This window comes from Rhinoraja longicauda, chromosome 18 (assembly GCF_053455715.1).
Source record: "Rhinoraja longicauda isolate Sanriku21f chromosome 18, sRhiLon1.1, whole genome shotgun sequence".
NCBI classification, from domain to species: Eukaryota; Metazoa; Chordata; class Chondrichthyes; order Rajiformes; family Arhynchobatidae; genus Rhinoraja; species Rhinoraja longicauda.
The window spans coordinates 29,660,421-29,684,346 of record NC_135970.1 but is presented as its reverse complement, the minus strand read 5'-3'; the positions used below and the strand labels follow the sequence as shown (position 1 = coordinate 29,684,346).

General features: G+C 44.9%; 1 protein-coding gene across 1 annotated transcript in view; it reads left to right on the top strand.

The window, feature by feature from the left end:
• eps8l2 (EPS8 signaling adaptor L2) overlaps window positions 1-23,926 on the top strand; it is a 119,328-nt gene that overhangs the window by 39,583 nt on the left and 55,819 nt on the right. Inside the window, 1 exon segment of the mRNA XM_078414906.1 lies at window positions 10,907-10,953. Coding sequence (XP_078271032.1) covers window positions 10,911-10,953 — 43 coding nt within the window. The 5' untranslated portion in view covers window positions 10,907-10,910.

Genomic DNA, 23,926 nt, shown 5'->3' with positions numbered 1-23,926 from the left:
CTACGATGCTGAGAACTATATTCTGCACTCTGTATCTTCTCCTTTAGGAGATCTAATTGAAGTATTTAAAATTATGAGAGGCCTAGATAAGGTAGACAGTCGGAATCTTTTCCCCAAAGTGGAAATGTCAAAGACTAGAGGGCATAGTTTTAAGGTGAGTGGGGAAAAGTTTTTTTTTACAGAGTGCAGTGGGTGCCTCGAGTGTGTTCCAGGAGAGGTGGTGGAGGCCGATACGATAGTGGTGTTTAAGAGGTTTTTACATAGGCCCGTGGATATGCAGGGGATGGAGGAATATAGATCATGTGCAGGCAGAGGAGATTAGTTTAACTTGATATCGTGATGTCAAGTTAAGGTTGGCACAGTGTCACAATGGTAGAGTTGTGCCTTACAACACTAGATAGCTGGGTTCGAACTGACCATGTGCTGTCAGTACGGAGTTTGTACGTTCTCCCTGTGTCCATGTAGGTTTTCACCGGGTGCTCTGGGTTCCTCCCACACTCCAAAGACAGAAAGATTTGGCTATATTTAAGAGGGAGTTAGATGTTGCCCTTGTGGCTAAAGGGATCAGGGGGTATGGAGAGAAGGCAGGTACAGGATACTGAGTTGGATGATCAGCCATGATCATATTGAATGGCGGTGCATGCTCGAAGGGCCGAATGGCCTACTCCTGCACCTATTTTCTATGTTCTATGTCTATGTTTCTATGTTAAGTTAATTTGACTTCGGTAACAATTGTAAATTGTCCCTAGTGCTAGTGTATGGGGATCGTTGGTCGACGTGGTCAGGGTGGGTCGAAGGGCCTTTTCCTAAGCTAAAGTAAACTAAACTTTTTGCCCCTTTGTTGATGATATTTCTGCCTAGTAACATGAAGCTCTCGAACTTCTCCATTTCGGCACCATGGATGCTGACTGGAATATGCACCCTGTCTCTTTGGTCTGTTGGTGTGACAGTGAATCATTTTTCTCTTGTTCCTTTCCCCCTTGGTGTCGCAACGTTATGGGATTATTTTACTCAATCCTACTCCCTTCCTTTGATTGCACAACTCGAAGTCACGCGTCACCTTAATCTCCAAAAGGTATAAATATTTGCTGTGAAATAATAACGCCTCTGTTTGCAAATGGTGAAACGCCAGAACCAGTAAACCCTTGAAGTTGCTGCCGAGACAGCCAACACAAAGAAGAAATTCGATTACTCAGCAATTAACCTCCAACAGATGCCTCTGTCCACTGGCACAAACAATTTTACCATCCTTGTAGAGACTTTGGACTTTAGAGATACAGTGTGGGAACAGGCCCTTCGGCCCATCAGGTCAGCGCCGACTAGCACCATCCTACACACGAGGGACAATTTACAATTTACAGAAGCCTGATAAACTGCAAACCTGCACATCTTTGGAGTGTGGGAGGAAACCGGAGCACCCGGAGAAATCCCATACAGTCACAGGGAGAACGTACAAACTCTGTACAGACAGAACCAGTAGTCTGGATTGAACCTGGGAGGCAGTAACTCTACTGCAGCACCACAGTGCTGCCCCTTTTTTAAAGACTTTAGACTTTATACCAAGACCTTCTTCACACAAAGACAAACTGTGTGAGGGTACCAGTTCTAATTGCAGTGAAGCTGTCTACACCACCTGACACCAAGACCTAGACAACATTCAGGCTTGTAAATAATGTAGAAACAAGGAACTACAGATATTGGTTTGCAAACCATTGTTCAGGAACAGCAAGGGTGCAATCCACAATGGTCACTTCACCTTTCTTTCATGCAATGACCAGAAACATATTCCTGAGCACTCTTTGATTATTGCATTTGATATAGATGGTTTAAATTGAGTGATTGAAAGGTATAACATGCGATCAGCAACTCCAACAGCCTGACCGCGGGAGAAGACGGCAGGGAAGAGAAAAATACATTCTGGCCTTCCCTCACAGTGAGGAGGTGACTGGAGGAGACTCACTGTGATGGATGTTTCTTTTGTTTGGTGTTAGTTTATGGTTGTATGTGTTATTGCATTTTTATTGATTATTCTTATTGGACTTATTGTTGAACTGCGGGTAATTTTTCATTTCACTGCACATTTATGTGTATGTGACAAATAAATTGACTATTGACTGTTGACCCTCCAAATCCACACCGACCATTGATCAGACAACGAAGAGCCTTGACTCTAAACGTCACCTATTGCTTTTCTCCAGAGATGCTGCAGATGATGAGTTACTGCAGATGATGAGTTACTGCAGCATTTTGTGTCGATCTCTGACCATCGATCACCCGTTCACACTAGTTCTATATTGTCCCACTTTCTCGTACGCACTTGGGGCAGTTTACAGAGACCAATTATCTTGCTCGTCTTTGCAGAGTGGGAGGAAACCGAAGAAGCACCCAGAGGAAACCGGTGCGGTCATGGGGAGAGGGTGCAAACTCCATGCAGACAGCACCCGAGGTCAGGGTGGACCATGGGTCCCTGATGCTGTGAGGCAGTGGCCCTACCCGCTGCGCCACTCTGCTGCCCATTTTGCTGTTTGCTGCCACAAACAATTAGGAAACTTTAATGTTAAAACAAATATGAATAAGTCTGTCTGACATGTCACCTGGCCAGAGAGGTTTGGGTAACATACAGCCCATTAGTTTGATCATTGAATTCTCCAATTTTAAGTAAAACGGTCCCTTGCCCCTCTCTTTCTTCTGTGCCCCCTCACACTTCTCCCATTATCCCGCTCTCCCCCCCCCCCCCCCCATCCCCCTCACTGCCCCCACCTTACATCCCCCTTCCCACAATATCCCTCCCTCTGGCTTTGCATATTGGTCCCGTCCTCTCCTTATCTGACGCTCTTTTATCTCCTTTTCATTTCTGGCCTTGCCCGTATCCACCTATCACTTGCCAGGCTTTGTCCAGCCGCCACCTCTCTTCCAGCTTTCTACCCCCTACTACATTCAATCTGGAGATGGGTGAACACACAGAGTAGGGGAATTGAGAACCATTAGGCAGAGGTTTAAGGTGAGGGGGAAAAGATTTAATAGGAACCTGAGGGGCACTTTTTTTACACAAAATGGTGCTAGGTAGATGGAACAAACTGCCGGAGGAGGTAGTTGAGGCGGGAACTATCACAACATTTACAAATCATTTTGACAGGTACATGGAGAGGATAGACACAATGCTGGAGTAACTCATCGGATCAGACAGCATCTCTGGATAGAAGGAATGGGTGATGTTTCAGGTCGAGACCCTTCTTCAGTCAGGATAGGTCTAGAAGGATATGGGCCAAAACGCAGGCAGGTGGGACTAGTGCAGATGGGACAAGTTTGTCGATGTGGGCAAGCTGAGCTAAAGGGCCTGTGTCAATGCTGTATGACTCTATGACGAGATGACAATTTGTGTTTTACTCTAGATTGCATCATCTGTAGTTCCTTGTGTCTCCATCGTGAATAATGCTCTGCAATGCTGCCCAATTCATTTGGCTGATAGGTTCTTTAAATCACTGCCATTATTACATTGCATTCTGCCAGTATTCCTTTTTTTAAAAATCTCAGCGTGCTGGAATAAACAGAAGCATGTAAGCATATTGTTAGTCCCACTTTCCAAGGTTCCGGCCGGAGGGTCAATGTAAAAAGCACCTAGATAAATTGGTTCAGGCATTTTATCTCTTTTCACAAAGTACTTGTAATTGGTGACACAGGAAACTGCTGGTATCTTGAACAAAAGGTATCGCCAGGGGTGGTGGATATGCTACAGGTCCACCACCGATTTTACGGCACCCTTGGTTCCAGACCCTTGCCGTATTATCCGTTTTGCCAGACCAACGGAGGTCACGGGGAGGGGGATAATACCGGCCCACAAAATTGGCTGCGGAAGTCGGCTATGGGAACGGATCTGCTGGTTCCGGCAGGGCCGGAGTTCCAGAGCCCCTGCAGCAGATGGCAATTTCGAACCGGCGATTGGTGCGGAAGTCCCGATGAGGTTGAGATCGGGCCGCTTCACCCAGCTTAGGCGCCACGTTTTCGGGGGGGCTTCCGGGAGGGAGGGGGGGTATTTGTCCGGATTAACGGAGGTGCCGGTCCACCAGTTGCCAGAAAATTGGTGGTGGACCTGCAGTAGCGTTCAAGATATTTTAGATCGGCACATGGATGTGCAGTTAATGGAGGGATATCCAATGGGCCTCGTTCCATGCTGTACTTTAAAGTAAATTAAACTCTCATCCTCGGACACAGAGTGCTGGAGTACCTTAGCGGGTCAGGCAGCATCTCTGGAGATCATGGGTAGGTGACGTTTCGGGTCGGGACCTTTCATCAGATGATTGTTGAGGTGTTGGGGGTGGGGGACACATCTTTCTTCACAACCCTCATCCTTTCTGAAGGAACTAACTGAGGTGGTCGGTGGATAATAAAATCAACTTTGGCTGCTGTCCAAACCACTGCATCAGGGACTTGTAGTTTAACAATGTGCAATTGTCAGCGGACTAGGGGGTTTGGTTTCAGGCAAGCAGTTTCATCTTTGGAGATAAAGTACGAAAGAGTGCTTCTCCTGGAAACAAGAGAAAAAGTTGAGCAGGAAAGTGCCATCATTCATCTGAAACCAAGCTTCTCGACGACCTATAACTTTCTTATTAAACAGGCTGTGTGAGCTAGAACTTGCTGAACTGTGAATGGCCACCACTCCTCACACTACCATCTCCTCCAGAAGTTGCTTTTTGCTGCATTCAAATTCCCTGCTGCCTTAATGAGGGCAATATTTGCACTTCACATTCATTCTTGTAATTAAATTAAGGCGGCACAGTGGTGCAGTGGTAGAGGTGGGACCTTGTGGTGCCAGAGACCCGCGTTCGATCTTGACTGTGGGCGCTGTCTGCGTGGAGTTTGTATGTTCTCCCTGTGACTGTGTGGGCTTTTTTTTAAACGGTGCTCCAGTTACCTCCCAACAAAGTCGTTCAGGTTTGTAGGTTAATTGGCTTCGGTAAAAAATTGTAAATTGGCCCTAGTGTCTAGGATATTGTATGGTAGTGTATGGGTTAATCGTTGGTCGGCACGGACTCTGTGGGCCGAAGGGCCTGCTTCCACACTGTATCTCTAAAGCTAAAGTCTAAAGCAATCTTGATGTTAAAGAAAGGGCTGGTGGAGGCAGGTATGATAGTGGTGTTTAAGAGGTTTCTGAGCAGGCACATGACGGGGATGTTCAGAGAATGGAGGGATATGGATCATGTGCAGGCAGAGGAGATTAGTTTACCTTGACTATGCTCAGCATGGACATTGTGGGCCGAAGGGCCTGCTCCTGTGCTGCATTCTTCTATGTTCTAGTTAAGTTGAATCCCAATTTGTCTTCCCTGATGGGAGTGATAGATTTGGTGGCATTGGTTTAAAATTCGGTAGGGAGTGTTCCATGACCTTCTTGGTTAATCAATTGTATAAAATATTGAAGACACTAAAGCTAATACTATTGAGGGTGTGCAGCGTAGGTTTACTAGGTTAATTCCCGGAATGGCGGGACTATCACATGTTGAAAGACTGGAGCGACTAGGCTTGTATACTGGAATTTAGAAGGATGAGAGGAGATCTTATCGAAACGTATAAGATAATTAAGGGGTTGGACATGTTAGAGGCAGGAAACATGTTCCCAATGTTGGGGGAATCCAGAACAAGGGGCCACAGTTTAAGAATAAGGGGTAGGCCATTTAGAACTGAGATGAGGAAAAACTTTTTCAGTCAGAGAGTTGTGAATCTGTGGAATTCTCTGCCTCAGAAGGCAGTGGAGGCCAATTCTCTGAATGCATTCAAGAGAGAGCTGGATAGAGCTCTTAAGGATAGCGGAGTCAGGGAGTATGGGGAGAAGGCAGGAACGGGGTACTGATTGAGAATGATCAGCCATGATCACATTGAATGGCGGTGCTGGCTCGAAGGGCCGAATGGCCTCCTCCTGCGCCTATTGTCTATTGTCCATAATACAATCGGATCATGACTACTGCAGTCACGATAGACAAATGGTACGTTCACCTTGCTTCAAAATGTGACTGTGGCTATGTGAATCAAATGATGTACTATGTAATAAAGTTATCCTCTCACAACATTAGTTATATTCTTATAGCATGGAAACAGGCCCTTTAGCCCAACTTGTCCATGGCAACCAAGATGCTTCATCTATACTAGTCCTGCCTGCCTGCACTTGACCCCTATCCTTCTAAACCTTTCCTATCCATGTACCAAATGTCTTTTAAATGCTGTTATAGTACCTGCCTCACCAATCTCCTCTGGCAGCTCATTCCATCTACCCACCAACCTCTGTGTGAAAACGTTGCCCCTCAGGCTCCTATTAAATCTTTCCCCTCTCACCGTAAACCTATGTCCTCTGTTTTTTCATTCTCCTACCCTGGTTAAAAGACTCTGTGCATTCACCTTATCTATTGGCCTGACGATCTTGTACACCTCTAAGATCACTCCTCAGCCTCCTGCGCTCCAAGGAGTAAAGTCCTTGCATGCCCAACCTCTCTCCCTGTGACTCAGGCCCCTCGAGTCCTGGCAACGTCCTCGGAATTCTTCTCGGCATTCTTTCCAGCTTAATGGTGTCAGGTTTGATACATTCTCTTTCTTTGCAGGCATTAATTGGGTTACAGTAAGTGCAGTCTCGCAGCCTCGAGCAAATATATGGGATCAGCATAGAATAGAGATATTTTGTCATCCTTTAAATGTCTGAATAGGACTTTTGTACAACTGGTAGTAATTCAATGCTGGCCTGATATAAACATAGATCGGGGGGAAAGAGAGGCCAGTCCTCCAACCCCACGGGTGTTGCCGTTGGGTTCGGTATCAGATTGTAGAGTGGACTAGGTCGTTGGATGCTGACAAGCGGTAAAGAGATTAAAGTAAGCTTTCACTGCCAAAAGGAATGGATAAAACGAGCTTAGACAACTGAAAAACAATTGCCATCGAGTTTAAGGCCACACAAAATAATAACAGGTGGTGGCTGATGTCCTATTATCATTGTTATGTGGAGAAAATAAGATTATGCGTTGCTATGATCAGAGTCATTGAGTCATACTGTAGGAAAACAGGCCCTTCGGCCCAACTCGCCCATGGCAACCAAGATGCCCCATCTATGCTAGTCTCATTTGCCTGCGTTTGGTCCATATCCCTTTAAACGTTTCCTGACCATGTACCTGTCCAAGTGTTTTTTTTAATGGTGTTATAACACCAGGCGGCACAGTGGCGCAATGGTAGAGTTGCTGCCTTGCACCGCCAAAGGCCCGGGTTCGATCCTGACTATGAGTGCTGTCTGAACACTGTTTGTACGTTCTCCCTGTGATCACGTGGGTTTTCTCTGAGTGCTCCAGTTTCCTCTCACATTCCAAAGACGAACAGGTTTGTAGGTTAATTGGCTTCCGTAAATTATAAATTGTCCCTAGCGTGTAGGATAGTGCTAGTGTACGAGGTGAATGTCGGTCAGTATGGACTCGGTGGGCAAAGGGCCTGGTTTTATGCTGTATCTCAATAGTCTAAAGTAATGTCTACCTGCCTCAATTACCTCCTCTGACAGCTCATTTGCTGTACCTACCACCTACTGTGTGAAAAAGTGCCCCTCAGGTTCCTATTAAATCTTTCCACTCTTGCCTTAAACCTATGTCCTCTGGGTTCTTAATTCCTACTCTGGGTAAAAGACTCTGTGTAAAAGACCCTCTCTATTCCCCTCATAATTTTAGACATCTCTATAAGATCACCCCTCGGCCTCCTACGCTCCAAGGAATAAAGCCCTAGCCTGCCCAACCTCTCCCTGTAGCTCAGGCCCTCAAGTCCTGGCAACATCCTCCTAAATCTTATCGGCATTCTTTCCAGCTTAAAGACACCATTCCTATGACAGAGTGACTAAATCTGAACACAATACTCCAGATATGGTATTTTAGTGATGAAGTCAATCATCACTTTTAAGTTGTCTAGGAAAATAACTGCAGATGCTGGTACAAATCGAAGGTATCACAAAATGCTGGAGTAACTCAGCGGGTCAGGCAGCATCGCTGGAGAGAAGGAAGGGGTGATCACTTTTAAGTTAATGCAAAAAAGGGCACAACTTTTAAAGCAGGTCTACTTTATTCTGACCTTTACTACTGCTGCTGCTGGTACAGACATTGCTTGTTGTCAATATTTATAGCCAAATAAAATGAATCTTCCACAATTCCAGTGTTGAAGACTGCAAATGGCATTCTAACCCCTTCCAACACAGTTTAAGGAAAGTATTTACAGCTTTCACTACTTCGTCAAGAGGAAATTCTGATAATGATTCTGGATGTGGGTTTGTAGATTAATTGACCTCTGTAAATAGTGTGTAGGGAGTGGATGAGAAAGTGGGATAGCATAGGACTAGTGTGAACGAGTGATCGAAGGTTAGTGTGAACTTGTTGGGCCGAAGGGCCTGTTTCCATGCTGTATCCAAATAAAACTAAATGTTAGCTTCCAAAGACATGTCCAATATCCTCCCACGATAAATTACCTGATATCATGCCATTAGATGATTTCATTAGGTCTGCTAACATAATAAAAATGATGAGTGGTGTTCTCAAAGACTCATCCCACATAATAAATTCCATTATTCAAGGAACTTAGAAGGAGGAGGACAATCGGAATGGCAGTTCGCCAAGACAACAAACATTTTGGACAAACTAGTTTTTGCGTCAGAATATTGGGAGGTTTTAATTAAAGAAAGATAGAGGAGTAAATTGGGTATAAATATTCCCTGCACTCCCTGTGATATTGCGTGCACTGTTTAGGATTCTTGGCTTCTTCCAATGGCCCACAATTTACTTTGGTAATTGGACCAGGCTTTAGACATACAGCGTGGAAACAGGCCCTTCAGTCCACTGAGTCCGTGCCAACCAGTGATCACCCCGTACACTAGCACTATCCTACACATGAGGGACAATTTACAATTTTTACTGAAGGCAAATAACCTACAAACCTGTGCGTCTTTGGAGTGTGGGAGGAAACTGGAGCACCTGGAGGAAACCCATGCCATCACAGGGAGAACGTGCAAACTCTGTACAGGCAGCACTAGGGGTGCCAACTATCTAACTCCCAAATACGGGACAAGGTGACGTCATCACCCCACGCCCCACGTGACCTCACCCAGCCAGCGGCCGCGTGCTCCTGCACCACCAATGGGGGCCGCCCGGGCCGGGAGGCGGGTTGCTATGCAACCTCCGTTAGGCGGCGCCAGGTCCTCTGGACCTACACTGTCCAAACCTACACTGTCCGGAAGGTAGACACAGATTTTAACCAGCATCTGCATTTTCTTTTCCTACTACACTGTCCAGGCCTACAGCGTCCGGGCCATCAGCTTCCGGGCCTACCGCTCCCCCCCCCCCCCCCCCGGGCCTAATACGGGACAAGGGCAACCTAATACGGTACGGGACAAAACAATTTAACCCAAAATACAGGATGTCCTGGCTAATGCGGGACAGTTGGCAACCATAGACAGCACCCATAGTCAAGATGGAATCTGGGTCTCTGGCGCAGTAAGGCAGCAACTCTACCTACGTGCCACTATGTCGTCCTTCGTTTGTGAAATAATAACACTAATTTCCTTTCAGGTTTCCCAGCAGTTTACATCCAGTTTTAAAAACATTTTATATCTTGAAGGGTATCCAGAAAAATACATAATGATAGTTTTTTTAAAAGAGCAATTAATTCTAAAATGAGTTACCTTCCATTTTCCCTTCTATACAATACTTCCTTAATGTCAAATATCTTTCAAGATACAGTTCCAGTTCTAGCAATTAGATCACATCCATTTACACTTAGTTGTGTCATTAATGTATCTGCTATATTGCAGCTGCCACCTCCATTTCAAAATAGTACCTTTACTTTTGCCCTTTTAATATATTTCTATGGTTTGACCTCAAGAGTGCAAGAAATTGCAGAGAGTTGTAGATGTATCCCAGTCCATCATACAGACAGTCCATTATCAACCCCCATCATTGCCTCCATCTTTTCTTCCCGTTGGCTTGGGAATGCAACAAACATAATCAAAGACTTGTCCCACCCCGGTCATTCCTTCTTCTCCCTCCTTCCGTCAGGCAGAAGGTGCAGAAGCTTGAAAGCGTGCACCAGCAGATCCAGGAACAGCTTCTTCCCCTCTGTATTTTGTTCTGTCCCATTATGTTACTCCAAAATTAAGGTGATGTTTATCTGTTGAAGAAACACAATTGATGTTTACACATACACATCTCTCCCGTATTGTATAAACATGTTTGAGGACAACAATACACTACACACAATGATAGAAACATACAAATCGCAAAGAGTAATAGAACACAACTGATTTCCCACAAGGCGATTGAGCCTTGTTATCTTCATGAGGGGTATGGGGAGAAGGCAGGAACGGGGTACTGATTGAGAGTGATCAGCCATGATCGCATTGAATGGCGGTGCTGGCTCGAAGGGCTGAATGGCCTACTCCTGCACCTATTGTCTATTGTCTATTGTCTATTGTCATGAGTTTAGTTTATTGTCACGTGCACCGAGGTACAGTGAAAAGCATTGTGTTGCATGCTATCCAGTCCACAGAAAGACTATACATGATTGCAATCAAGCTGTCCACAGTGTACAGATACAGGACAAAGGGTAAGGTAAAGTCCACAAAAGTAGTCTCCAATGATGTAGATGGGAGGTCAGGACCACTCTCCACTTGGTGAGAGGATGGTTCATTTGCCTGATTACAGCTGGGAAGAAACTATCCCTGAATCTGGAGGTACGCGTTTTCAAACCTCTTTTGTCAGAATTTAACCTGGGTCACTGGCGCTGAAACACAGTAATTCTACCGCTGCACTATTGTGTTGCTTCTGTGCTGAATGACCCAATGACTCCATGACTGAATTAATTGTGAGGTGACATTGTGAATAACAATAATTTTCTTTTTTTTTAACAGTAGAATGTCGGCTGCTGAAGGCAGGTTGAGTGCAAAGGCTCTATATGGTGAGTTGCCGTCTTCTTGAGATGATTATCTTCTACAGTCTTAGATATGTGCATCTTACAATCTGATTGTGTGGTCATACCCAAGTTTAACTGTGCCACATAGTTATCACTTACTAGTTACATATCTTCAAGTGGCAAGGCACTAAGTCCTGGAATTTCCTGCCTTTTCCTCTTTTTACCACTCTTTCTTTCATCCTCACTTGAGATAGTCCTTAAAATTTGATTCTTGACCAAGCTTTCAATCGCCTTTCTGAAAATACCTTTACATGGTTCAGTTTCAGAGTTTGTTTGATAGCATTCTTGGGAAGTATCTAGGGATTTTGGGACATAGAGGTGTTCACGATGATGAGGGGAATAGACTAGGTGAACGCACTGTGTCTTATCCCAGGGTAGGGGAATCAAGAACCAGGGGTCATAGGGTTTAAGGTAATAGGGGAACAATTTAATAGGAACCTGAGGGGCAATTGTTTCACACAGAGGGTGGTGGGTATATGGAACGAGCTACGAGAGGAGGTAGTTGAGGCAGGTACTATAACAACATTTAAAAGACATTTGGACAGGTACATGGATAGGATCAGTTTAGCGGGATATCGGCCAAATGCAGGCAGGTGGGACTAGTGTAGATGGGGCATCTTAGTTGGTATGGGCAAGTTGGGTCAAATAATCTGTTCCATGCTGTATGACACTCTATGACCTTTGTTAAGGGTGATATAAAATTGTGGTTAATCATGTCAAATGCAAATTATGAAAGTACTACCAACCATGATGCTGGATTTTCATAACTCAATCCCAATTTAAGGCAATGCCACCAGATCACACCTGTGCTGCAATCAATCAGAGAAAAAAATCATAGACACACAAGGAACTGCAGATGCTGCTTTATATTTAAAAAAAACACACAAAGTGCTGGAGTAACTCAACGGGTCAGGCAGCAACTCTGGAGAACATGGACAGACAATTTTTCGAGTCTGAAGAGGGGTCCCAACCTGAAACATCACTTATCCATGTCTACCAGAGATGCCACTGAACTACCCCAGCACTTTGATTTTTCTAGGAAGTGAAATCATTTTAAGTTAGTGCTATAATTTAACTAAGAAAAATATTCATTCTTTATTCGTAGATGAAAGATTACTTGTAGTGAAGAATAATTGTATAATTAGTGCAATGTCATTCCAATGGTGGTCGCTTTCTTTGGGACCATCCTTTAGACTTTAGACTTTTAGAGATACAGCGCGGAAACAGGCCCTTTGGCCCACCAAGTCCACGCCAACCAGCAACTCTAGACAGACAGCACCCATAGTCAGGATCGAACCTGGGTTTCTGGTGCTGTAAGGCAGCAACTCTATCTCTGCGCCACAGTGCTGCCCATTGTGCCATCCATTCTGGCAACTGATGACGTCTTTCAGAAAAATGAGTTATTTGACTCAGATCCCTCAATAATTCCATTCGCTCATGGTCTGAATTATATCCAATGTGTTTGGCTCCTTCTACACTTTCCAACATTGAGAAACAGAATGTTTAACTTGGAAGATAGGCACAAACTGCTGGAGTAACTCAGCGGGTCAGGCAGCATCTCTGGAGAAAAGGAATAGGTGACGTTTCGGGTCAGGACTTTGCTTCAGTATGTTGCTTTTCTCCAGAGATGCTGCCTGACCCGCTGAGTTACTCCAGCTTTTTGTATCCATCTTCGGCATAAACCAGCATCTGCAGTTCCTTCCTACACATGTTTACCTTGGATCCACTTTTCAAAAATCGAATGCTGTTGCTGACGTTGTTTTGTGCCCTTTGGTTGAATGGTCTTTATTGTCACTTGTGCAAATCCTTCTCCTACAAACAGTGGAATATTCCCATACCGAAGCACAATCCCCTGATTAGAAAAGTGTTCAGTAATAGTCCGCATGCAAGAGCCGCCATGTTTTGACGCCATTTTCAAAGTCCAGTCCACCTTCTAGCTCTTATGAACGGTGCCCGATCCAGGCAAACCTCAGGCTGCAGCAGGGCCTCCAGCCATCGCCTCCTTTGGACGTGCGGATTGACTTGATGACCCCCCCTCTCTTTATTAATGCTGTGTTTATTTAGTAGATGGGGCAACAGTTTTAATATCCGTTTCCATTTGTTGTAAAAGTTTAATTAAACGGCATTCGTGGACCACAGAGCAAATAAGAGGTTTATTTTTGGCATATACCCAATAGGTGATTCTCTCTCTTTAGGAGCTGTTTGATTTGTCATTTTCATTTGCAACAAAGCTTTAACCACAAAATCAATATACAGGAGCCACTGCTCAGTGAGATGAATGTTGGAGAGAGTTGTATTTGATCTGTGAATCAAGATAAATCAAGATTTGATCTGGATGATCAGCCATGATCATATTGAATGGAGGTGCAGGCTCGAAGGGCCGAATGGCCTACTCCTGCACCTATTTTCTATGTTTCTATAAAGACTTGATTGAATTATCCTAGCCAACATTCATGACTTTTTTTAATAGTTTTCTAAAAATAATGCCTTTATATAACTAAAAATGATCATGAATAGTTCATTACCATTTTGTCATTTCAAGGCATTATTTTTAGAAAACCCTTTTTCTTTGTAGTTTCTTCATTCCTTTAAAATAAACACATGGGTGACATCGTAAGTCTGAAGAAGGCCCCCCGACCCGAAACATCACCCATCCATAAGATAGACACAAAATGCTGGAGTAACTCGGAGGGTCAGGCAGCATCTTTAGAAAAAAGGGGTAGGTGACATTTCGGGTCTGACCTCTTCTTCGCCTGAAAAAGGGTTTCAGCCTGAAGAACCTACTCCTTTGCCTGACCCACTGAGTTACTCCAGCATTTTGTGTCTATCTTCAGGGTAAACCAGCATCTGCAGTTCTTTCCTACACATCACCTATCCATGTTTTCCAGAGATACTGCCTGACCTGCTGACTTACTCCTGCAATAGGTCCTCGTATATCTTCATTTAATCTCTTAATTTTAGGGTCTCTTCTGGTTTTGTCCATTTAATCATCTTTATGTTTACTTGTCTCATCCTCAGGGTAACTATGGAAATCTTCCCTTAATAATAGACAATGGACAATAGGTGCAGGAGTAGGCCATTTGGCCCTTCGAGCCAGCACCGCCATTCACCGTGATCCTGGTTGATCATCCACAATCAGTACCCCGTCCCTGCCTTCTCCCCATATCCCTTGACTCTGCTATCATTAAGAGCTCTATCTAACTCTCTCTTGAAAGCATCCAGAGAATTGGCCTCCACTGCCTTCTGAGGCAGAGTTCCACAGATTCACAACTCTTAAGATGTCCTCCTCGTCAGTTCTTTCTTCCTTTAAGTTGCTCTATAAAACTAGGCCTGTAAACCAAGTTCTTTTGCCCATCTACCCCACTCACACCTATAGTTCATGGTTTTATATTGCTAAATATTACTTGTACAACACAGTACAGTACAGTACAGTACAGTACAGTACAGCACAGGTACAGGCCATTCGGCCCACAACATCTTTGCTGAACCTGATACCAAGTTAAACTAATCTCCTCTGCCTGCACATGAGCCACATCCCTCCAATCCTTGCCTATCTAAAAGCCTCTTAAACACCACTATCGTATCTGCCTCCACCACGACGCCTTGCCGTGCATTCCAGGCACCATCAGCTCTCTGGGTAAAAAAAGTACACATAAGCCACGCACATTTCCTTTAAACTTTGCTCTTTTTACCTGAAACCTGTGCCCTCTGGACATTGATGTTTCCACCTTGGGATGAAGGTTCTGACTGCCTACCCTATCTAGGCCTCTCATCATTTTAAATACTTCTATCAGATCTCCCAAAGGGGAAGACACAGATTGCAGAATATAGTTTTCAGCATCGTAGAGCATCAGTTCCACAGACCCAAGTCCAATGTCCACAATGGAGTAAAGGTGAATCGCACAGTATCCTGGCTTATGGAAGGACCGTTCAGGAGCCTGGTAACAGAGGGGAAGAAGCTCTGGGTGGTGTGCACCCCCTTGTATCTCACCCCTCGTGCGTAGGAGAGGTTCTGTATCTCTCTAAGACTATAATTTCAAGTCTTTTCCCAACTGTTACCAATAGAGGAACAGTGCTTTGGCAAACTGTCAACAGGCACCTGTACCTCCCATCACCAACTAGAGAGTGGTCCTGACCTACCATCTACCTCATTGTAGACCCTCGGACTACATTTAATTGGACTTTACTGGACTTTATCTTGCACTAAACGTTATTCCCTTTATCCTGTGTCTATACACTGTGGATGGCTTGATTGTAATCATGTTTCGTCTTTCCACTGACTGGACCGCACGCAACAAAAACACTTTTCACTGTACCTAGATACACATGACCACAGTAAACTAAACTAACCGACTAAGAAAGAACAACATGACAAGAGGAGATTAAACACAGTCCTCGCTAATTCTTAAAGCGATCTCTATTTTGAAGACAAGATCAAAAGAATTTGTGCGTTTAATGTGTCTTGTCATTTTCCTGTGGTATTGAATCTGTAATGAAACTTTAATAAGCATGGTTCAGAGTTTTGAAGACTCCATCCAATTACAATTGACATCTGTTGGCATCGGAACTTGCACATAAGTACTTCTTTCCAAGAGGGAATGAATTTCTTGCAGTGTTGATGATCCACTTAAAATGATAGGCTGGTCACATCATTTCAAAGTGGATGTTGAAGACTTAGTTTCTTAAACTCTTGATTACATTTTTTAAAACATTTAGCACGGTGGCACACAGTAGAATAGCTGTCTAACAGCGCCAGATCCTGATTATAGATGTTGTCTGTAATTTTCCAGGGAGCACCGGTTTCCTCCCACACTCCAAAGACATAATAATAATCATTACTATATATTCCTTTATTTGTCCCACACCTGGGAAATTTGTAGTGTTGCAGCAGCAAAGTGGATAGCAAGAGACATTCATTATAAATAAAAATAAGATAAGGATAATTGTCATCATTTACTGTGTTTTTCCTTTATTGTTATTGTTGACTGGCCTGCTGGGAGTAGCGCTGGTTGTGCAGTCTCACAGCAGCGGGAAGGAAGGATCTCCTATATCTCTCCTTCACGCACTTGGGCTGAAGGAGTCTGTCACTGAAGGAGCTACTCAGTGCAGTGGCAGTGTCCTGTATGGGGTGGGAGTCGTTGTCCAGCAGCCATGTTATCTTTGCCATCATCCTCCTGTCTCCCACCGCCTGTACTGAGTCGACATGCAGTCGACCTGACATGCAGGTTTGTAGGCTAATTGGCTTGGTATAATTGTAAATTGTTCCTCGTTTGTAGGATAGTGCTAGTGCACAGGGATCACTGGCCAGCGCGGACTCAGTGGGTGAATGGTTTGTTTCCGCACTGTATCACTAAACCAATTTAAACTTGACAGAATCTTGGCAGTCAAAAGAATTAATTAAAAGATACTGCGCGGAAACAGGCCCTTCAGCCCACCAGGTCCACGCCAACCATCCATCACCCGTTCACACTAGTTCTAAGTTATCCCAAATTCTCATCTCATTCTCCCTGCACACCAGGGGCAATTTTACTGAGGCCGATGAGTTCTGGTTCAGGGGGCATTGTTGAAGGAAGTGCCCTCAGGAGAGCAAAGATGGTTCAGGATGAGTGAGCAACCTTGCCAAGTCGGGATACGGGATGACCGCCTTGCTGAGTATCAAATACACCAGATAGCTGAGCACAGGAGACAGCGAGCAGAGCTAGCCAGCCTCACTTGCTCCTTCATCTGTTGCTCTGCTGTTGCCCTACATACGCAATCAGCGTTGGGATGCATTCAAGGTTTTTTTCAGGCTAATTAAAAAATTCTGATTAAGCATTCCCTTGCTAAACCCAGAAAAGATCAAAGCAGGTTCTTAAAAGAAGAGTCAATGAATAGTCTAAACCAGAAGATATCAGTAACCTAGTAACAGTGAATTCCTTACCACCCTGGAAGTGGGGCAAAGCTATTGAACTCTAGTCTTTGAACTGTGAAGAGCTGCTGCATGGAAGGATTCCACGATTGGTTGAGGCTGCTGATGTTAGTTTAGTTTAGAGATATAGCGCGGAAACAGGCCCTTCGGCCCACCAAGTCCGCACCGGCCAGCAATCCCCGCACACTAACACTATCCTACACACACTGGGGACAGTTTATTCATACACCCAGCCAATTACACTACAAACCTGTACGCCTTTAGTGTGTGGGAGGAAACCGAGGATCTCGGAGAAAACCCACGCGGTCACGGGGAGAACGTGTAAACTCCATATAGACAGCACCCGTAGTCGGGATCGAACCCGTGTCTCAAGCACTGCAAGCGTTCTAAGGCAGCAACTCTACCGCTGCGCCACCGTGCCGCCCTAATTATATATTGTTACTTGCAGCGCGCATACGCACGCACACACACACGCACACGCACACGCACACACACACACTTGCAGCGCGCGCGTGCACACACACACACACACACACACACACACACACACACACACTTGCAGCGCGCGCGCACACACACACACACACACACACACTTGCAGCACGCGCACACACACACACACACACACACACACACACACACACACACACACACACTTGCAGCGCGCGCGCACACACACACACACACACACACACACACACACACACACACTTGCAGCACGCACACACACACACACACACACACACACACACACACACACACACACACACACACACACACACACACACACACACACAACCCCCCCCCCCCCCCCACACACACCAAAATCAATGCCCCCCAAATCTTTGTTGTTCAAAGCTTATTTGGAGGATCTGGTGTTTTATTGCCTGATGGCTATAAGGAAGAAGCTGTTCTTAAACCTGGACGTTACAGTTTTCAGACCCGTATATCTTCTTCCCGATGGCAGGAGTGAAATGAGTGCGTGGCCAGGGTGGTGAGGGTCTCTGATGATGCTGGTTGCCTTTTTGAGGCAGCGACTCCTGTAAATCCCTCTGACGTTGGGGAGGTCAGAACCTGTGATGGACTGGGTAGTGTCCACCACTTTTAGCAGTCTTCTCCACTCCTGGGTGTTCGAGTTTCCAAATCAGGCTAAGGTGCGACCATTTGGTCCACTGTACACCTATAGAAGTTTAAGAGAGTCTTCTCTGACGTACCAAATCTCCCTAATCCTCTCGGGGAGGAGAGGCATTGATAGGCATCATTTGTAATTGCATCAGTGTGCAGGGTCCAGGAAAGATCTTCAGAGATATGCACACCCAGGAATTTGAAGATTTTGACCATCTTCCCCTCAATATAGACAGGCTTGTAGGTCATCCTTCTTTTTCCAAAGTCCATAGTCAGTTTCTTGGTCTTACTGACATTGGGACCCAGGTTATTGTGCTGAAGAAGGGTCATGACCCAAAATGTCACCTATCCATGTTCTCCATGGATGTGCCTGACCTGCTGAGTTACAATAGACAATAGGTGCAGGAGGAGGCCATTCAGCCCTTCGAGCCAGCACCGCCATTCAATGTGATCATGGCTGATCATTCTCAATCAGTACCCTGTTCCTGCCTTCTCCCCATACCCCCTGACTCCGCTATCCTTAAGAGCTCTATCCAGCTCTCTCTTGAATGCATTCAGAGAATTGACCTCCACTGCCTTCTGAGGCAGCGAATTCCACAGATTCACAACTCTCTGACTGAAAAAGTTTTTCCTCATCTCAGTTCTAAATGGCCTACCCCTTATTCTTAAACTGTGGCCCCTTGTTCTGGACTGCCCCAACATTGGTACCATGTTTCCTGCCTCTAACGTGTCCAACCCCTTAATAATCTTATACGTTTCGATAAGATCTCCTCTCATCCTTCTAAATTCCAGTGTATAGTTACAGTTACTCCAGCACTCTGTGTCTTTTTTTGTTAACCAGCAACTGCAGTTCCATTTTTCTACACAAATAACTATATTCCCTAGTTTAGATTGGGGTTTTCTTCAGGGAACAATGGATGTGACAAATCCAGTTAAGAATGGACCAAGAAAATCAAATTTTACATTTGATTGAGACAGTCACCATAGAGTTACAGCATGGAAACAGGCCCTTTGGCCCAATTCGTCCATGCTGGCCAAAATGGCCCATATAAGCTCGTCCCATTTGCCTGAGTTTAGCCAATATCACTCCAAATCTTTTCTTTAAATACAAAAACAACAAAGTAAAACCAAAAGACCAGAAGACAGAGGAGCAGAATCAGAACATTTGGCACATCGAGTGCTCCATCTTTCGATCATGGCTGATCTATATTTGCCTCTCAACCCCATTCTCCTAGCTTCTCCCCGTAACCTTTGATGCCTTTACTAATCAAGAACCTATCACTCTCCACTTTAAAAATACCCAATGACTTGGCTGAAGTCACTACTGGAGGAACTCAGCAGGTCAGGCAGAATCTGTGAAGAAAGGTCATGACCTAAAATGTCGTCTATCCATTCCCTCCGCAGATGCTGCCGATCCCGCTGAGTTCCTCCAACAGGCTGCAAGATTCCAGCATCTGCAGTCCATATCTGTTTAGCCCATACCTCTTGAAACCTTTCCTATCCATGTACTGGTCGGTCCATGTGTCTTTTATAGTACCTGCAACAACTACATTATCTGGCAGTTTATCCCATATACCCACCACCCTCTATGTGAAAAGATTGCCCCATAGGTTCCTACTAAAATGTGCCTCTCTTACCTTAAACTAACTTCCTCTGGTTTTTGATTCCACTACCCTGGGTAAAAGACTGTCCTATCTATTCCCCTCTACGAGATCACTCCTCAGCCTCTATCACAACACAGAATCACCCCTCAGCCTCCTGCACTCCAAGGAATAAAGTCCTAGCTAGCCCAACTCTCCCTATAGCTCAGGTCCGCGAGTCTTGGCAACATCCTCAAAAATTGTCCCTGCACTCTTTCCAGCTTAATGACATCCTTCCTGTAGCGGGTGATCAAAGCTGAACACAAAGCTCCATATGTGGCCCCACCCACCTTACATAAAAGGTATGCATATAGTTGGGCGTGCACAGTTATTATGACTAAGGTTGCACTTTGATCATTGAGAATGTATCTATTTTTTGTCAGTTCATTGGCAGCAGTAAAATTGCCCTTCGTGTGCAGAGAGTGCATGTGAAAGTGGGATAACATAGAACTAACGGGAGTGGCCATGGATGATTGGCGTGGGCTCGGTGGGTCGAAGGGCCTGTTTACATGCTGTGTCCCTGAACTATACTGGGCAGTGATGTTAGGAAAGATAGACACAAAGTGCTGGAGTAACTAAGCAGGTCAGGCAACATCTCTGGAGACAATGGATAGGTGACATGTTGGAACGGGACCCATCTTCAGACCCTTACTCAAGAACACAAGTTGTCCTGCACATGGGTGCTATTTTGCGTTTGCACTACTGGCTTGTAGTTAGAGTCTGAAGAAGGGTCCCAACCCAAAAAGTCATCAGACCCACTGCGTTCCTCCAGCAATTTTGTTTCTCTCAAGATTCCAGTGTCTCCAATTTCATGTGTCACTTGTAATTAAAATTAATAGGTTTCAATTCCAGTTACATATTTCTGCAACATTTTTGCCCCGTGGGCCACATTGGACTAATAATCAGTGGATAAGAGACCAAACGTTTTCATGTCTGAGCCAACTTGGTGCACTATAATCTGCTGCTCGGCCTGATACATTTTTCTACACAATGAAAAGGTCACCAATAAAGTCATAAATAATTCTGAAAGATCTAGGTTATATTGCCCCCTTACCCTGAGATCTAAGGGTGAATACCACTTAGAATGAACATTTCTCACATTAACGATGACAGAAGTCCTAAATAAACCATGTTTTGACTTCTGACTCCCATATCAAAGTAAACTGAATAAAAGATTTAGCTTCGCCTTATCCCAAGTGTCGCACTGCTTGGCAAACAGTGAATTTTCAATGCTTTGCCGTGAAGTTCCTGATGTGATGTCTTATTTGAGCAGCTTGGCACAAAGTCCTTTCAATTTTCCCTTGGTAACGAGAATTTACTTTTGCTTTTTTGGGACATTTTCGGTGTTTGAACATCATGAGTTTCAGGGCGAGATGGGAGAGATTTAATCGGAACCTGAGGGGAAGCTTTTTCACACACAGGACGGTGGGGGTATGGAACGCACTGCCAGAGAAAGTAGAGTCATAGAGTCATGCAGCGTGGCAACAGTCCCTTCGGCCCAAGTTTTTCATGCCAACCAACATGCTCCATCTGCACTAGCCCTACCTGCCAGTGTTTGGCCCATATCCCTCTAAACCTGCCCTATCCATGTACCTGTCCCCATGTTTCTTAAACATTGCGATAATATCTGCCTCAACTATCTCTTCCGGCAGTGCATTCCATACACCCACCACCCTTAGTGTAAATACGTTACCCTTCAGGTTCCTACTAAATTTTTCGCCCCCTCACCTTAAACCCATGTCCCCCGGTGCTCGATTCCCATACTCCAGGCCAAAATCTGATTTATTCCTCTGATGATTTTGTATACGTCTAAGATCACCCCTCATCCTCCAAAGTAATTGCGGCATTTAGATCATAGCATGTGGATTATAGCATGTAGAACATAGCTAGTAGAACATAGGACAGTAAAATGTACATACAAGGAACTGCAGTTGCTGGTTTACCAAATAAGACACAAAGTGCTGGAGTAACTCAGTGGATCAGGCCACATCTCTGGAGAACATGGATAGGTGACATTTCGAGTCTGGACCCACAAAGTCCGTGCCGAACCCTCTATTCCCTGCATATCCATATGCCTATCTAAAAGCCTCTTGAATGCCACTATCGTATTTGCCTCCACCGCCGTCCCTGGCAACTCTTTCCAGGAATCCCCCACCCTCTGTGCTAAAAACTTGTCCCGCACCTCTCCTTTAAACTTTGCCCCTCTCACCTTAAAGCTATGCCCTCTAGTCTTGGACATTCCAACGTTTCTAAGTTAAGTAGTTGATCCATTGGTCCATTTAGGTACGACTCTTCCCTGAACTCTTGTTTCTCTGTGCACAGTCTAGAATGTAGGGGTGGCATGGTGGCGCAGCGGTAAAGTTGCTGCCTTGCAGCTCCAGATCCTGACTCCGGGTGCTGTCTGTACGGAGTTTGTACGTTCTCCCTGTGAGTGCGTGAGTTTTCCTCCGGTGCTCCAGTTTCCTCCCACGCTCCAAACACATACAGGTTTGTAGGTTAATTGGCTTTGGTAAGGTGTAAAATTGTCAATAGACAATAGACAATAGGTGCAGGAGTAGGCCATTCAGCCCTTCGAGCCAGCACCGCCATTCAATGCGATCATGGCTGATCACTCTCAATCAGTACCCCGTTCCTGCCTTCTCCCCATACCCCCTCACTCCACTATCCTTAAGAGCTCTATCCAGCTCTCTCTTGAAAGCATCCAACGAACTGGCCTCCACTGCCTTCTGAGGCAGAGAATTCCACACCTTCACCACTCTCTGACTGAAAAAGTTCTTCCTCATCTCCGTTCTAAATGGCCTACCCCTTATTCTTAAACTGTGGCCCCTTGTTCTGGACTCCCCCAACATTGGGAACATGTTTCCTGCCTCTAATGTCCGTAGTGTGTGTAGGTTAGCGTACAGGGTGATCACTGATCGGCACGGACTCAGTGGGCCGAAGGATCTGTTTCCACTCTGTATCTCTAAAGTCTAAAGTAAAGAACAATTTTGTTAAATTGTTTGAGTGTTTGGCCTCTGAATAAATTTGCGCTACATTAATATCAATGATTGATCATTGGTTGAATGCGTTAACCATGTACATGCTCCTACATTGAGTATTTAAATCGCAGTCATCTATTTTGCTCAGCTTAAAAACAATGCCTTGAGAGATGAAATGTTTTCTCCCAAAATTGAAAATTGAATGGAGACGAAAGATGGCAGGAGCTCAGATATCAATGAAGTAAAGAAGCCACGCGATCTCCTTTGCAAAGACCAACAATGCTGATTAATATGAGCCTCCTTTGACAACTTGTGATCTGACTATCCAGTTTCCAATCAATAAAAAGTGCATTTATATAGCGACTTTCACAACATCCCAAAGCCCTTCACTGCCAGTGAAGTAATTTCAAAGTGTACCATTTTAAAGTCAAAGATATGTTTAAGGTCCGTGGAGACAGGGACTAAGTGTGTAGGAAGGAACTGCAGGTGCTGGTTTACACTGAAGATAGACACAAAATGCTGGAGTAACTCAGCAGGTCAGGCAGCACCCTTGGAGAAAAGGAATAGGTGATGCTTCAGTTCGAGACCCTTCTTGAGACTGAGAGTCAGGGGAGAGGGCAACTAGTGGTATGGTAAGGTACAGAACAAATCAGAGCCGGCACCGAGGACCCAGGAAATGTGGAGCCCACAATGGTCCATTGTTGGCTGGGGAGGAGGTGATAATGAAGGGATATATGGATGCAAACAGTGGAATTGGCAGGATGACTAGGGGGGGGGGGGGAAGGAACGGAGAGAGAGCAAATGCAAGGGTTACTTGAAATTAGAGATATCAATTCTCATACCATTGGGTTGTTAGCTTGCCAAGCAAAATATGAGGCGCAGTTCCTCCAATATGCACGTGGCCTCTCTCTGACAGTGGAGGGGGCCCAGGCCAGAAAGGTCAGTGTGGGAATGGGATGGGGAGTTAAAATGTTTGGCAACTGGGAGATCGCGTAGGCCAAGGTAGGCTGCGCGTAGGTAGGACCGGAAGCTTCCGGAACCACCAATGCTGGAGGATCTTCAAATTAATGTTGGCGCTGAAAGGTAGATGTCAGCTCAAATCAATTCTTTACTTATTTATTTATTTATAATGAATGATCTCTTGCTATCCACTTTGCTGCTGTAACACTGTAAATTTCCCCGGTGTGGGACGAATAAAGGAATATATTATAACGGTATGCGCTGGTACTTCTAAGAAGTTAAAAGTATATTTAAATAAAAGTGATATATGATTTTTTTTTAAAGAAATATATAAATATATCAAAATA